Source organism: Ochotona princeps, chromosome 20 (assembly GCF_030435755.1).
Source record: "Ochotona princeps isolate mOchPri1 chromosome 20, mOchPri1.hap1, whole genome shotgun sequence".
NCBI classification, from domain to species: Eukaryota; Metazoa; Chordata; class Mammalia; order Lagomorpha; family Ochotonidae; genus Ochotona; species Ochotona princeps.
Window position 1 is genome coordinate 20805045 of NC_080851.1, and position 16945 is coordinate 20821989.

Sequence of the window (16945 nt, forward strand, 5' to 3'; positions counted from 1 at the left end):
TGACCAAAATATCCTTTAACACAAAGTGAAGAGCCCAGCCGCACCAGATAACAGCCATTAAAAACAAAACAAAACCCGAGTTAATATCAAACCATAATTTCTGCTGTTCTGTGAATGCTCCTGATCAAATCTGCCGACAAGTGGTGGCTTGGTGGTTTAGCCTTCTCTTATCTTTTTCAGTTTCCGTTTCAGTTTAGCTTTGTTTTGCAAGAATGAGAGGAGCAGGGCCTCCTAACCAACCCGGTAGAAGGGTTCTGGCTAGCCCTGAGGTCTGAGCTGTTCATAGGTGGTGGCACTGAACTGCCTCCTGCCACCGCCCTGCAGCTTGGCAGTTTCCCTCTCTTGCAATTTTTAGTTCAGAAGAACCGCACACCAGGGACTCCCCCCCCAGCTCTCCCTGGATCTAAGCCCCTGTGGCGTTCTCAGAGGCCTATGCAGTAGTAAGCTGTGAGTCTGGAGGGGTGTGTGTGTATGTGCGCATGCGATTCACACGGAAAGGGGTGTTTGTGTGGAGGGGGTATGTCAAGAGCAGAAAGAAGGCAACTGAGCATGGCCAATCCTGTGGCTTCCGCATTGGTGTCCGTGGGTCGTCGTTCCTGAAGCCAGTCGTGTCTCATTGCAGAACCCAGAGATGAAGTCTCCAGGGAGAATGCTCGTGGTATCTCTGCTCCTTCTGCTCCTACACTCTGCCACATCCATTGCTGCTGAGGACCAGCCCAGCACCATTCATTCTGAAGGCTCTGCTTGTGTAGGTAAGTTAAGGTTTTGCATTTTTATGTAGATACAGCAATGCAGGTTAATGTTTGACTCATGTGATAAAATTGCCTATTAATTTCAGAAAAAATTCTATTAACATCAGCAGCATAGGAAGACTTTGAGTCTAAGAGTTGGCATACACTCTGTGTCGTGTGTGTGTCCATAGATTCCCTGTTGTACAGTAGCGAAATTAAGTTTGTTATCAATCTTTAATCTCATTGGTAACAATTTTTTTTCTCAGACAATAATCATCTGAAATTCTTACTCCTTTTTGTGGGCTTGGACCTCAGACAAACATATCTAAATTTGACCGCTATACTTTCATCTCTTCTAACCCATTTTTTCTGTTTGCTGGCTTTTTTTTTCTTTTTTAAATTTTATTTAGTATTTATTACAAAAGTGAGCGGGATACAGATCAATGTGGGCCTCCAATTCTGATTGAGACGGTTGGGGAGGAAGATAGGTAGGATGAATATTTCAGTTTTTCCTCTTGTGTTCACAGGGGTGTGGGAGAGGGGAGACAAAGTGTGCTACTCCTTGCTGTCACACTACTGTCAGCACTCAGGATGGACACAGGGTCCCCAGGACCTGACATGGGGAAGATATTCTGAGGTTGTTACTTGAGTGGCCTTAATTGTTCTGAGAAGTTGTCATATTTATTATGTGAAAGGTGTGAAATTCTAAGGCCTGTTCAGTATCATTGTCTGCCTCAATGTGCTCACAGACCTAGGTGCTTGTTGTAGAGCCTGGCTTGGAGTGTTGTTCAACCTGTCCTTTCTGTCTTTTAATGAGGCACTTGAAGTCTCCTGTTGGCTTAGATGAGCTAGCTACCCTGCTTTTCATGGTTATCTGGGTATACTCTTCATTTTTGCACAAGGGGCAGTAACTGAGGTGGCCCCATTCTGCAACTCTTGCTCCAGCATCAGACCACATGTCTTTGTGATTTTCCCTGAGGTCACAGATCAAGCACTGACGTCTAGCTGGGAAGTTCCCTAAGAAACCTCACCTGGCAAATCTTTAGACCTTGGTCTTGTGTGTGCCAGCTAGTGCAGGGTTCGGCTCAGTTCCCTCCCCGCACCCTCCCCCATAGCAGCCAACACATATATCACTGGATGCAGCTTCCTTTTGTCCCATCCCCAGCCCTGGCTCTCATTTGAAATGAAGGGTGCTATAGTCCAGATTGCCCCCAAGCCCAGGTCTTGTATGTGCTGGCAGGTCCTGTAGCCTAGTTGGGGCAGCCCCAGAGACCCCTGCTTGACCCACCCACACCCCTGGTTTCTGTGTATCAGTGGGTGCTCCAGCCCAGTTGGATGACCCCTATTACACCTGCCCCCAGTCCTGGTTCTCCCACATGCCAACAGGTACTGTGACCTAACCCAGCCCTGCCCACACCCAGCCTCAACTCTCACTGGCAGTTGCTGTGACCTAACCCAGCCCAGCTCAACCCCAAACCTTGCACATACCAGTAGATTATGCAGCCTAACAGTGTATCCCCAAAGATCACCTACCAGACCCACCCCCAGCTGTGGTTCTCCATGTTGTAGTAGGTGCTGCAGTCCAGCCTAGCATGGCCTGCTCCCAGTTTTGGCACTTGCTAATGGGTGCTGTAGCCTAGACCATCCTGGGTTACTCCCAGGGCCAGCACTCACATGAGCTGGCTAGTACTGTATCCTACAAGGGCGTCCCCAACAATCCCCTACCAGGCCTTTTCCCAGTTCCAGTTCTCACGCATGCTGCTTATGGGTACCATGGCCCACCCTAGCATGGTCTGCCCCCAGCCCCAATACTTGCCAGCAGGTACTAGACAGAGTGATCCCAAAGAACCCCTACCAGACCCAACCATAAACAGTTCTCACAAGCACCAGCAAGTGCTACTGGTGGCCTGGCCCACCCTCCCAGCTCTTACGTGCATGGATTGGTACTTTGGCCTGACCCAGGGAGGCTTTATGAATTCCCGCTTCTGACCCACCCAGTCTCAGCTCCCTTGATTACCTGCAAGTGCAGTGGCCTGATCTGTGGAAGCCCCCAGAAATCATTTTATATATGCCAAATAAGCCTTAAGCAGCCCCCAATCCAACCCATTCCAAACCCCTCAACCCCTAGCAATGCACAGCTCTCTGTGCCAGTGGGTCCCTTGGTAAATGCTGACTCCACCACGCCTGACAGACTCTGCCCCTTTCCACCACTTGAGGTTAGGGAATGAATAAGAAACCATGTTCAGTTTTGGCCAAACATCATTTTCTTTCCATGGGTTATTTAGGGGGAAAATAATCCTCGTGTCTCTAACTCATTGGCATTTGCATTCATTTGCTGAGTTTTGTTTTATAAACCACCATTTGATACTCAGAAAACTTCTGTTTGAAAGCTTTATTTATTTGAAAGTCAGACTTTGGAGTCAGACATGGAGAGGTTCTCCATCTGCTGGTTCACTCCCCAAGTGGCCACGATGGCCAGGGCTGGGACAGGCTGAAGTCAGGAGCCAGGAGCTTCCTTAGGGTTTCCCAGATGGATGCAGGGGTCCAAGGACTTGGGTCATCTTCAGCCGCTTTACTAAGCATGTTAGCAGGAAGCTGGACAGGAAGTGGAACAGCTGGGACTCAAAGCAGCATCCATATAGGATGCCAGCGTGACAGGTGGTGGCTTAAACCACTGTACCACAACACAGGCCCCCCGGGGAACTTTTAAAAGGGTTTTTAAGATCTGCTTTTTTCCCTCATCCATGTTCAATTAAACAAATAAAGTGTTTTAGGGTCAAGTTCTAAGCTGCACACCTCATAGAGTGGTCAGCTGGAATGTTACAGAGATGGAAGGAGTCCCATGGTTTCAAGGGACAATGTTGAAATAAATGGAAAAGATTGAGACAGAGCTGGCAGAGAAAGTTCAGAATTGTACTCACAGTTTAAATGCACAGACACTTCACCTGACTGTATCTGTACCTCACTACACACTCATACAACACTGCTTCTGCTGAAACCATTTCTGCCTGCAATTCGTGTGTGGAAATGTGTTCTTGTTTGGGCAATTCAAGTTCTCCTTTTTCTTCCACTCAGTTGTTCCAGAGCGCTTACTCAGCACCCTGACCTTCACTGGGGTTGGGCCTCAACCCTCAGCGCCCCCACAACCAAAGTGCTGTGGCCGGGAGAGTTCATGACCTTGACTCAGCACAGCAATCTGGACCGTACCCCTCACTGACCCACCCTCTCACCCCCCCTCTCTTGTGGCTCCTCAATTTCCAGACAGACCAGCCCCCTCTGCGCTTGCCCTTTGCCCTGGCAATTCGCTTACACCCACTTTCTTCTCTTTCATCCTCTACTTCTATTTTTAATTTTTCAGACTTATTGGAAAGGCAGAGTGCCAGGGAGAGTGAAAGCCAGAATGAGATTTTTCTATCTGTTGGCCACAACAGCCAGGGCTGGCACAGGCTGAAGCCAGGAGCTAGGGACCCCATCCTGCCCTCCCTCGTGGCCGGAAGGGGCTCAAATGCTTCGGCCTTTTCTGTTGCCTTCCCAGGCACATAAGCATGAAGCTGGGTTGGAACTAGAGTAACCAAGACTCAAACCAGCAAGGTGATAAGGGGTGCCAGCCTCGGAAGAGGTAGCTTAACCCAAGGCTGCATAACACTGGTCTTTACCCTTGTTTCAGTTACATGGAATTGGGGCCAGCACACTGGCAAGGCAGGCTAGTACTCTACCTACTGTGCTGCTGCCCACATGAGCACCAGTTTGTGTCCTGGCTTCTCCACTTCCCTCCCTCCCTCTCTCTCGTTCCCTTTATAAATCTGCCTTTCAAATAAATAATTCTAAAGAACTGTACATCACATTTAGCTCTAGTGTTGGCACCAATAGCAGGTGTCTGATCACCTCATCTTCCTGTGCTCCTTGTCTGGCTCTGGGGAGAAAGACCAAGACACAACAACAGTTGAAACAAGTCCCAACTGTGCAGAAAGACCTCACGATGCCCAAGGCAACAGATGGGCCTCTTCAGGAAGAAAGGCAATAGTTTACTATTTTTGATAAGTGTACTACAGAAAATACTTCATATCTTTTAAAGATTTATTTTTATTAGAAAGTCATATCTACAGAGAGGAAAGACAGAAAGAAATGTCTTCAGTCTGCTGCTTCACTCCCCAAATGGCCTCAAAGGCCAAAGCTGAGCCAATCTGAAGCCAGGAGCTTCTGCCGGGTCTCCCGTGTGAGTAAAGACTCTCATGGCTTTGTGCCATCCTCCACTGTTTTTCCAGGCCACAAGCAAGGAGCTGGATGGCAAGGGGAGCAGCTGGGACATGAACAGGCACTCTTATGGCATCCTGGCTGTTGCAAGGCAATGATTCAGCCATTAGACTGTTGCACTGGGCCCTACGTAATGTTTTTAAATGTACAATGAAAAAAAGCAGCAAAAAATTAGGCACTGTAAAATTCCTATAGTTACTGTGTTTCTAGGTGGTTGGTACGTGGCCGCTTATACAATGACTGTTTTCCTAGAAGAAAATGAATGCCAGTATGTCAGTAAGGAATGTGTGGATGGCAGGTCACTGGGGTTACTGGTGATTTACATCTTCTTTCCATGCGTTTCTGCTTCCCCCCATTCTCCAGAGTGTGGAAGCCGGAGGATGGCATAGTACTAAAGGCAGAGCCTGAGATCTCGGGTGGCCTGGGTGTCAGCCCCTGGCTGTGCCACTCGGGACAGGACACTGGCTTCTCCCTCCCTTCACACACACAAACAAGTAAACACGCGTGGAGGACATAGAACCATGCTTGGTGTATAGCAAACACTCACAAGGACTGTGCTTATCTATTGTTTCAAAAATTGGAAATGTTTCTGTAGAAGTCCTGAAATTGCACCTGCTGTAGAGTCCTCAGGAACTGAATAATGACGTGCCCATCCGTATCTTGTGTACACGCAAATTCTTGAACATTTGGTTTCTTAAGAGGATTCACTCACAAAGCATCTACAGCATGCTAGCTTCCGTCGTGGCGTGCAGATGGCCTCACCCTCGTCGGCTTACATCTGCACAAACGTATCGCCTCACGGCGTCGGGGGGTCGGCATTGTGGATGTGGCAGAGCTGCGTTCCTTTTCCAGGGTTTTACAAGCTGGGAATCAGTGCTCGGCTGGGCCACAAGCAGCCTGGAGATGGAGGTCACTGGGTGTGAGCCGAGTTCAGTTCCCCGCAACTGCAGGCCGAAAGGCCCATGTGCTTGCCGGCTGTCCCCGTGAGGGACCACGCTTAACAACGTGTACTCATCCCTCTTTACGGGAAGTTAGCAACAAAAGAACTTAGTGTTTAAGATGAGGTAGAGAAAACTCTACAGTCCAATGGCTCTCCTGAGGCTGTTGGGGCCACCCAGGAGAAGTCTTGATTGACTCAGAGCAGACTGGTTGGAGTGAGCGGTTGTGCATGCCAGACTGCTGTTGTCTGTGTCACGTAATGGAAGGTGATGAAGGAAGGGATAGCCAATTGCACTCACAGGGTGGGCGCTCTTTCAGGGCAGGGAGTTAAACAAGCATGGACAGCATGATGAGGAAACCTTACAGTTCTGCCTAACAAATATAGAAATGTATCCAAGAAGGGCCTTAAAACTCAACATCTAGAGAATATCTCTAAAGAGAATGGGTATAGCTTAGTTCTGTGTGATTCATCAAAGGCATGAATACAGAGGGCCCAGTGTGGTAGCCTAGTGGGTAAAGCCCTTGCCTAGCACACACCAGGATCCTATATGGGCACTGGATCTAAGCATTTGGAAAGGAAAACCAAGTTCCCAATACTTTCCCTCTTGGCTCTCAAGCTAGTTACTGTTCATGCTAGGGAAAAGCACAAATCTTTACCTGAATATTTCTCTTAAAAAAGAAAAAACTATTTTATAACTCTCGCAACTTAACACAATGCAAATTCAAACAGAGCGGATGAACTTGCTCTTCATATTGTTAAATCTAAAACTGAGCCCAGCGCGGTAGCCTAGTGGCTAAAGTCCTTGCCTTTCACGTGCCGGGATCCCATGTGGGCTCTGGTTCTAATCCCAGAGGCCCTACTTCCCATCAGCTCCAGCCCAAACCTTAAGACCCTGCACCCGCGTGGGAGACCCAGAAGAAGCTTCTGGCTCCTGGCTTTGGATTGGCTCAGTTCCAGCCATTACAGTCACTTGGGGAGTGAATCAGTGGCTGGAAGATCTTCCTCTCTGTCTCTCCTCCTCTCCGTATATCTGACTTTCCAATAAAAATAAATCTTTTTTAAAAAATACTTAAAACCCACAGGTTGCTCCCATAAAAATAAGTACAAGAATGAATTCTGACTGAAAGTACCAAGTAGCTAGAGAATATTTGTGCCACCCGAGAATGAAATACAAAACTGGAAAAGCTGTCACAAGCCTTTCAGAGCACTGGAAATCACCAGTGACATAAATGAACTGAGAAATGTTTGAACTTCACCAGGACAGGCTCGGATCTTGCCTTGGACTCTTCCCTATGCCCTCAGTTTGATTGGAGGAAACAGTAGTTGGATCGCTTTGAAATTGACTGCAAAAACTTAGCAAGTAGAGTGTTAAGGAAAAAGATTCAATTCATCCAGGACTCAAAGATACAGAACTGTGCTGCTCAAATGTTGCTGGTCGCACTCACTTGGCGAATTTTCATGGAGAACCTGCCACTTTGCCAGCTCCAGGTTTTGGTCCGAGAGGGAACAATGGCAGTTGCCTGTAAACATAGAAAGGAGGTGGAAATGATGTGGTTGGGAGTGTCACTGATAGGCTGAGATAAGCTCTCCACATGTAGCTGATTAATTGGGAAACTAGGCATGTGGGGGGAGGGGGCGGGGGAAACTGAAAAGAGCCCAGTGGAAAATGAAAGCCAGGGGAGCCCGGAGAAGCAGCTGCAACTCCATATTCCCAAAGAGGCACGTGGATGGATGCTGATCTGCACACGGCGAAAGCCTTGCAGCTTGGGCCGGTGCAGCACAAACACGCTCGAGTTGCTGGGTGGCTCAAGTGATGCAGACATAGGAGTTATCCTTGGAAAGTCAGGCTGAAAAAATGAGCAGAGACTCTACACTTTGGGGAAAATAGACTGTGAATTGAAGCCAGAAAATTTACTAGGAAAGCACATCCAACAAACCATTGCTAAGTATATTACTTAAAATAATCCGTGTTTTTTTAAAAGATATGTTTGTTTATTTGAGAGATAGAGTGCTAGAAATTGAAGGAGGTGGAGGAGAGAAAGACCATCCATCTGCTAGTTCATCCCCCCAGGTGGTCACAGTGGTCAGGGCTGGGCTGAGCAGAAGCCAGGAGCCTGGAACTCCGCCTGGGCCTCCTGTGGTGGTGGCATTTGGGCCACCTGCCGCTGCCTTCCCAGGCACATTGACAGGGAGTGGGGTCACAGATGGAGCCGCTGGCCTCCAGCTGAGGCCCATACCAGATGCTGGTAACACAGGTGGAGAGTTAATCCAATGCACCACAATACCAGCCCCCAAATCACCAGTTTTCAATTTTTTAAAAAATGACTACACATACAATGAAACAGAAAAGACCTGTACTTAGTTGAAAAAACAAAGTGAATAGACCGAGTAAATCTATATACAAAGACTTCACAACTCCATTCTGAGAATTTCCAAGGAGTAAAGAAAAAATAGAGTAAACCAATTAAAGGAAAATATTGTGACAGTAATCATGAAAGTTACGATAGAGCCAATTGGCAATTCTGTTCTTGAGAAACAAGTCAATTGACAAATTCATTGCATAGGCCCAAAGCCTCAAAGAAAAATCAGTGAACTTGAAAATAGATCCATAGAATTTACTAAAAAAAAATTTTTTTTATGAAATGGAAATTCTGGGAGAATAGAAAGGCGAAGAAGAAAATACTTAAAGAAGCTGTGACCAGCACCCTTTCAAAATTGGTGGGAAATATGTTAACCCTGACACTTCATGTTCAAACTTTTCCAAGCCACAAACTCGGGCAGTGTCATTTAAAAATTCATGGAAAATATATATCAGGGGAAAAATGTCATTTTATGCTTTATCCTAATGCCAGTCCAGACAGAGACATCACGAGGAAAGAAAGTTGCAAAACAATATCCCCTAATATAAGTACAAAAAGACTCAGCAAAATATCGGCCATCTTGGGCCTGATGCAGTAGCCTAGTGGCTAAAGTCTCCGCCTTGAACACACCAGGATCCTATACAGGAACTGGTTCTAATCCCAGTGGCCCCACTTCCCATCCAGCTCCCTCCTTCTGGCCTGGGAAAGCAGTCAACGACGACCCAAAGCCTTGGGATCCTAAACCCACATGGGAGACCCAAAAGAGGCTGCAGGCGCCTGGCTTCGGATCTACACAGCTCTGGCCGTTGCAGCCACTTGGGGAGTGAATCATTGGAAGATCTCCCTGTCTATCTTTCCTCCTCTCTGTATATCTGACTTTGCAATAAAAAAAATTTGTAAGTCTTTAAGAAAATATTGACCATCTGAATCCTCAACATATAAAAGGAATAATATGCCATAGTGAAGTGGAATTAATACCAGAAGTGCATGGTTGTCTTATCTCAAAGCAAATAAACAGAATATGCCAAAATATTTAACCAATACTATCACTCAAAATTTCTATTTTGAAAGGTGAAAAACGGGAATAAATGATAGTATTAATAGCAATAGGCTCCAGTGGAAAAACAGGTCATTTTAACAGCTATAATTTGAAATTTTTACCTTTATCATGTAATGCTCATTTATCAAATCGATAACACGTATTTCACTTTACTAAAAAAAAATAAAAGTTATCTGGAAGAGTCTTTACTACTTTGAGTACTTTATTCACGGGTGATTAAAATTTTATTTAAAATTCATGTGTGTTTTCAGTAGTGACAAGTATAACAGCTTAGTTAATAAAGTATTCTCAACCATAAAAATATATTACACTGGGATAAAATTCTCAGGTGGAAGAGAATTTCAAGGGAGTAGACCTTCCACTGAAATAGAATTGAAGGAGAATATCAATGTGAACTTGAAGCAAGAGTGGAAGCATGTTTTAACTAGAGGAGAGTAAGCATAAGTCGCCATACTATTTAAAGTCCTTTGGCTGTACATAGGTTAATAGTTATATTGTAATATTTACAATCTGCTCAAAATTAAAACCTCTGCAGCTAGTGAAATTGAAAGCCACTAACATTGTTTTAATGGCCATCGAGATGCGGAAGAATACAGTTTTTCCAAGTCCTTTGAGTGAACCCCGGACAGACAGTGTTTGAAAGCCATCAGTCTGTCTTACAGATTCTGCAGTGTGGAGTCGCTTCCACGTTGTAATCTTCCAGGATCTTCGTAACTAGCTTCTCCATCCTTTTCCACTCAGGCTTCCCAACAGCCCGTCAGTTCGAGCCTTGCCCAGTCCACCTTTTTCCCACCTCCTAGTCATAGAGCATGCTGCTCTGTACCTCAGAGGTCTTTCCTGTCCTCTCAGTGGTGCCATCCTCCCTTCCCTAAAGGTCCAGCTCCTCCAAGAAGCCACCCCCCACCCTGCCACCTACTCCAGGCACCTCTGAGCTCCCAACACATGAACAGGTTCTTCTGCCATCCCATAGGCAGGTTGCTGCGATTGTTCATTGAGGTAGCATACTCGTTTACTGATCTGCTGGCTCTCACTCCGTTTGAATCCTGAAGCTCCTGAACACCCACACGTAGTAACATTTTCAGGTAAATGACAGTATCCATGGATTGTAGCAACTCAACTTTTTCATAATTTTTAAATTTATCTCTAAATCAACTACACAGCGTTTTTCTCACTGCTTCCGTAGGCTCTGCTTACCTGTATTGCCCTCACCAGGAACTGCTCAAGGCAGGGCCTCCCTTGCTGCCAATGTTCTTGGCAGTTTGGAAGTTGGAACTCGCAGAACATTCTTTCGTAAAAACAATAACCCAAGTGTTGGTTAGGTGAGGCCACAGAGCCCAATTCACCAAAATGTCATGAAAATACTAGACATCTGCAATAAAAGAAAATCCAGGACACTCATATTTTTGAAGTGGGTTTCTGAGCATGTTTTCCAAAGTGTTCACAGGGAGTGTGTGTCTTCCTGCGGTGGTCTCAGCAGGTGGCAGAGGAACCAACATTTGTTAAAAGTGTCCGCTCTGTCAGGCACCCTGTGTGTTCCATGGCACATGAGTTAGACCAACGTTCTGGCCGGCTGTATCTAACAGCTTGAGTTGTATTACCAACAGCCCACACTTACAACACGTATTTATTAACCCATATTCCTGAAAACCTGGCACAACTAAGTGCTTCTCTCGCTTGCCTACTTGGGCCTCTTTTACAGCTGTACCCAGCTGTGACATGGTAGAAGGGCAGTGGATGGGTGATCTAAAATTGCCTCACCCAGAAGTCCGGGAGTTGATATGCTATTGGCTGAGGAATCATAGTTTCCCCTTTTAGGGTCCTCACCAGCAGGCTAGCTCAGGCCAGCCTGAAGGCAGAAGCAGAAGCCACAAGGTCTACTTGCCCTTCATCTTCCTGTCTAGAATCTGAGAGGAAACAGAAGAAAAAGGTGAAGGTACAGTGTGACACATACCTGGGTTATATTCTGCTATCTCTGGCTGAGTAACCATTATCTTAAGAGAACAAGGCTAGGGCCTGATGCAATGGCTCAATTGGCTAATTCTACCCCCTTCAAACGCTGGGATCCCAAAATGGTGTCACTTTGTTTCCTGGCTGATCCATTTTCCATCCAACTCCACGCTTGTGGCCTGGGAAAGTGGCAGAGAAGGCCCAAAGCTTTGGGACCCTGCACCTGTGTGGGAGACCCAGAAGAAGCTCCTGACTCCTGGCTTTGGAATGGTTAAGCTCCAGCCATTGTGGCCACTTGGAGAGTGAACCAGCAGGTGGAAGATTTTTCTGTCTCTCCTTCTGTCTGTTAATCTCTTTGGAAAAAAAAAAATGGAATACAAGGCTAGGAGTAGGGTTATTTGGGGTGATAATATTCATAACCAATCTTTTTTTTTCTCCTACAAAAATTCTAGCTCCCCTGTTTATTGGCTATAAACTTATCAAAGCACTTGTACCAGTCAACTTTTTGTCACTACAATGGGATAGCTGAGGCGAACTGATCATGAAGGAAATGGGTTAATTTTCAGCTCATAGTTCCGGAGGTTCAAAATCCAGACAGTAGGATGCAGACTTTGGCTCTGGTGAAAATCCCATGGCAGATGGTAAATGGTGGCACTCCCGCTGAGGAAGCATCTTAGAGCAGAGAGAATGTCTGGGCCGAATTCTGGCTTCTGTAACAGCCTTGTCAGGAGCATATCAAAGCTCACATCAGAACTACCTTGCAAGGGACATACCCACAAAGACCTCAAAGCCTTTCACAAGGCCCCACCTCTTAGGTTGCACCTCCCACAACATCACCCTGGGGACCGTATCTTTCATGCATAGAGCCTTGGCGTGTTTAGCCTCTCCAGCATAGTAGCACTGAACCCCCTGAGTTTCCACATACTTGGCTATAAATTGAAACCAATTATTTCTATGGCCGTAAGTTGTTGTAAAGTTTGAATGAGGTAATAAGGTTTGCAAAAACACTTTGAGAGCTGTGGAGCACACTTTAGCAACATGATGAATTATGTATGCCTCCACTCAGGGTCAGAGATGAAATGTAGTCACACTGGCGTGGGCTCTGCCAACTGCAAGGTGCTTTGAAGGCTTCTCAATGAAATGTGAATTTCAGACAAGTGGGGACTCTGATGAACCACTCTCTGCAGTTGGCTGTGTTTCCAGCCAACACAGATATGATTGTAATTAGTTTCAAGAGTTGTTTCATTTCACAAAGATTCCAAGGCCAAGTCTACCTGAAGCACGTGGCCAGAAGCACATCTCTGTGGCAGGTGGTTTCTTTGTGCTTGTCCTTCACTAGCAAGAATGTCTGTTTCAATTACACTCATTACTCTCAGATGCCAGGGAGAAGAGATTCTCCGTATGTGCTATGGCAGCTTATGACCGCTGAGCAAAACGCCTAGCACTTGCTCTCTCCTCCTTTTTAAATGAACAGCAGCTTGGACAGACTCACTTTAGCAGAGCCAGACTTTTTATTAGCAGCCAGAGAATCATCTGTAATGGGAGGAATTACTCTGCCCGTGAGTCTCTCTCAGGGAAAATATTTGTTAGCCTGTCAAGGGAGTGGAACCTCTTATTAGAAACTGTAACACAGTCCATTTCTCTGTTTCTGCCACTGAAGGATTTAGGACACACCTCGCTGCAGCCTCTACATTAGCAATCCAACAGGAAGGGGAGTTCAGCTCACAGATGGGCAGAGATGACCGAATGTGCAAAACTCAAAACCAAAATGAGGCACAACCTGGGCATTCATTATTTCAAACCCCATTACCTCCTTGTCTGTGGGATCCTTTTGATCCTAACTATTCGCTAGGCAAAGTGATGATAATGGTGAGCTGCACCTGCTCTTCAGATAGCTGACCTTATATATACCTAGTGATTTTCTGATTTAGTACGGCAATCCCTGACATGATTTCTCTGAGCAGAAGTGCACAGAAGCAGGTTGGTGTCAAGCAGCCCAGTTCTTGTTGCCTTCATCCTTCTAAGCCATGGATTCAAATAAACACAAACGTGCTGCAGCCGAGTTTCCAGGGACGGAAAGCAGCATGCGTGGATCCTGCTGATGGGGCTCACGGTGAAGGGGCACACCCACCAGACAGTTCCAAGCAAGGCTCCTTTACTCCCCAGGCTGTCCCATGTTCCTGCTATACCCAGCTAACTGGGGATCTCCAGTTCTTGCAGCTCATCAAGTCTAGTGCCATTGTCCATAAGAAATTATTGGGTACTAAGGAGAAAAGTTTTTCGCCACTAATTTAACTGTGAAAAATATAGGAAAAGATACCTTACTCTATCTCTCCAATAAATCTTGTTTCTGTACATGGGATGCTTTCTCTCCCAACTGCTCTGCCAGAGTCTCTCCAAAGTCATGTCTCACCAGGTAAATGGCTGGTGTTCACTATCTTTTTAAGATGAATTTGAGAAGTATACCTTGGGCTTTCTATGGATAGGATCATAGAGTTGCATCAAGGCCTAGCCCAATTTCTTGCCAAAAAAAACACAAAACAACAACAACAACAACAAAAAAGGTGCTCCATAAACAATGGCTAAATACTACTTCCTTTGTTAAAGCTCATCTTGAAGGCTCTGCTAACACTCAGGCAGTCTGCATTCATCTTTTGCTTCTTTGGGGGCCAAAACAAGCGGCACGGTTCCTGAGGCTGTAGCTCTAGCTTCCAGAGGTTTTCTTCGTGTGTATCTCCAGAAAGAGGGAACCCCATTGTCCAGAAGGTGTTGCCCATGATTGTTTTCTTTCGTTCGCCAAATCATTACGTTTATGTGGAGTTCATGTACCAAACATAGTATAAGGCCCTGGAGTGGAAGAATTACTCATTGGCTTGGCCCATGAGAAGAGTGATGGCTGGAGGGAGGAGGTCAGAGCAGCATTAATTACCAGCCCAAGGTGACTGATGCAGTCAGTACTTGCTGCTGGGATGGGATGGGTGTTTTCTACATCCAAGAACTCAACTAACCACACATCAGAACTATTCAAGAAGTAGTGTCTCGGCTAAAGATGTACAAATGTCATTATTCCCTAAATAATATGCTATGACAACTATTAATATTGTACTATGTGCAAGTAATCTATAGACAATTTAAAGTTTTAAGATGATAGAGATTATATATAAACACAAGTACTCTATCATGTTATAAAAGGCACAGAAGCATCTGCAGATCTTCCTATCTTAGAAGGGTATACAGGTTTTCTGAAGTGCCTATGTTTCGTCCTAGCGCAATGGAAAGGAGGATGCTGTGGAGTTTGGGAGAAAGAAATGAGAGTACACAAGGATTCTGACATTGGAGGGAAATCTTGAACAAGTCACAGGGGGAGCACAGGCCAGAAATAGCACCTGAAACCCAGAGGCTTTTGAGGAATTAGTGTAAATGTACTGATTTTTGATCCTTACGAACATTCACTTAAGGGAAACTGAGGCAACACAAGAACCCATGATTGTTTTTGTGCTGCTTCATCACTGTCTCAATTAGAAAACAGCATCCTTCTGAAGGCACCCCAAGATGCCCTAACTTCATGGTATCTATCAATGCGGCTGTCCCAATAATGTGTCGAACTTTCCAGGACACATCCTAAGTGTTCCTGTTGGACTTAGTCATCTAAACCACCTGCATTTTTGGCATTTGTTTCCTTTAAAAATGCAATTTGAAGTTGTTTTTGGGTAATTGAAACCTGTGTCACACAGCACCTGGAGTAATGATGGAGTTGGGAAAGGCAGGTGCGTCCATTGCCACTTTCCCAGCAATGGACAGCCGAAGTGCTATGAGATGACCCTGGCATCAGCTCATGTCAAGGCAGGAAACAACCCATTTCATTCTCGGAACTAGGCAGCATTCCAGGCGTTCATAGTTGGACATGGTGAGGTTCTATTGCTGCCCTCAGGGAAGTTAAGACTAACTCTAGAATTTTTTAAATGAAATTCTAGAGACGCAATTTTTTTTGAATTTTTTTATTTATTATTTTTAATTCATTAATTACATTGTATTATGTGACACAGTTTCATAGGTACTTGGATTCTCCCCACCCTTCCCCAAACCCTCCCACCATGGTGGATTCCTCCACCTTGTTGCATAACCACAGTTCAAGTTCAGTTGAGATTTCCCCATTGCAAGCATATACCAAACATAGAGTCCAGCATCTTATTGTCCAGTCAAGTTCAACGGCTTCTTAGGTATACCCTCTCTGGTCTGAAGACAGAGCCAGCAGAGTATCATTCCGGTCAATTTTAGAGACGCAATTTTGAGAAGTTAAGATGCTGATTAACACACTCACCTCATATCAGAGTGCCTGGGTTCCAGCTCCAGCTCCTGACTTCAGCTTCCCACCAGTGCGAACCCTGGCAGGTAGTAGTTATGGCTTAGGTACTTGGATCCCTGTCACTCAGTGGAAACTCAGGATTTGAGTTCTTTCTTCCCAGCTTCAATCTCAGTTGAAGTCCATTGTGAGGTGTTTGAAGAATGAGCCAGTGAATAGGAGCACTTCCCTCTCTGTCTCTGTTTCTGTCTGTCTGTCTGTCTCTGTCTCTGTCTCTCTCTCTCTCTCTCTCTCTCCTCCTCTCCCTTTCTCTCCTCCTTCCTCCCCTCTTCCCTCCCCTCCTCCTTCCTCCCTCCCGTATTTCTTCCCTCCTCTAATCTCCCCACTTCTTCCCTCCCTCCCCCTCTCTTCAAATAAATTTTTAAAAATAAAAAAGAAGTTTCAAAAGGATAGGTAACCTGTTCAAAGTCACAGCATTGCAAGTGCTGAGAGTCCAGCATTTTGATCCCAGCTCTTTGTTCCACAGCCACTCTCTTTACCCACCCTACCCTGGGTCGTCTTAATCATATTATAAAACTTACTTATCTTCAGTTGCAGTTGTTCAAGCTTATTTAACATAACTAACTTAATAACAGATTACCAGAGACCTAAATTAGGGTATAAAATCATGACATGCTGAAAATGCTAACATGTATAACAATACTTGCTGTATTTGAAATAAAAATGAAATTGACTATCTGGATGAGTAGGGTATAGTTATCTCTTCTATTTGCTGTTCTCTGTTTTTCAATTTTTCTAAAATGAGGTTGTATTGTTCATATTTTTGAAGCTATTGCAAAAAGAAATCACATACATATGAAAATATTTTTCAGATTATGAAGTGCTAAATAACAGCTATTAGACTCATTGCAATGTAAGAAAACAGGCTGGGCCCGGAGGCGTGGCCTAGCGGCTAAAGTCCTCGCCTTGAAAGCCCCGGGATCCCATATGGGCGCCGGTTCTAATCCCGGCAGCTCCACTTCCCATCCAGCTCCCTGCTTGTGGCCTGGGAAAGCAGTCGAGGATGGCCCAAAGCTTTGGGACCCTGCACCCGCGTGGGAGACCCGGAAGAGGTTCCTGGTTCCCGGCATCGGATCGGCGCGTACCGGCCCGTTGCGGCTCACTTGGGGAGTGAAACATCGGATGGAAGATCTTCCTCTCTGTCTCTCCTCCTCTCTGTATATCCGGCTTTCCAATAATAATAAAATCTTTAAAAAAAAAAAAAAAAAAAAAAAAAAGAAAACAGGCAAGACACACACGTTAGATTAAGAACAGAAGCTCTCAACCCAAGAGCTGGTGGTGATAAACACA

General features: G+C 45.5%; 1 protein-coding gene across 1 annotated transcript in view; it reads left to right on the forward strand.

Annotated features, from left to right (window-relative positions):
* Positions 1–239: 239 nt before the first annotated feature.
* AOAH (acyloxyacyl hydrolase) overlaps positions 240–16945 on the forward strand; it is a 151219-nt gene continuing 134513 nt past the window's right edge. Inside the window, exons 1-2 of the mRNA XM_058678363.1 lie at positions 240–447; positions 623–752. Of these exons, the coding sequence (XP_058534346.1) occupies positions 632–752 (121 nt within the window). The 5' untranslated portion in view covers positions 240–447; positions 623–631. The remainder of the gene's footprint in view (positions 448–622; positions 753–16945) is intronic.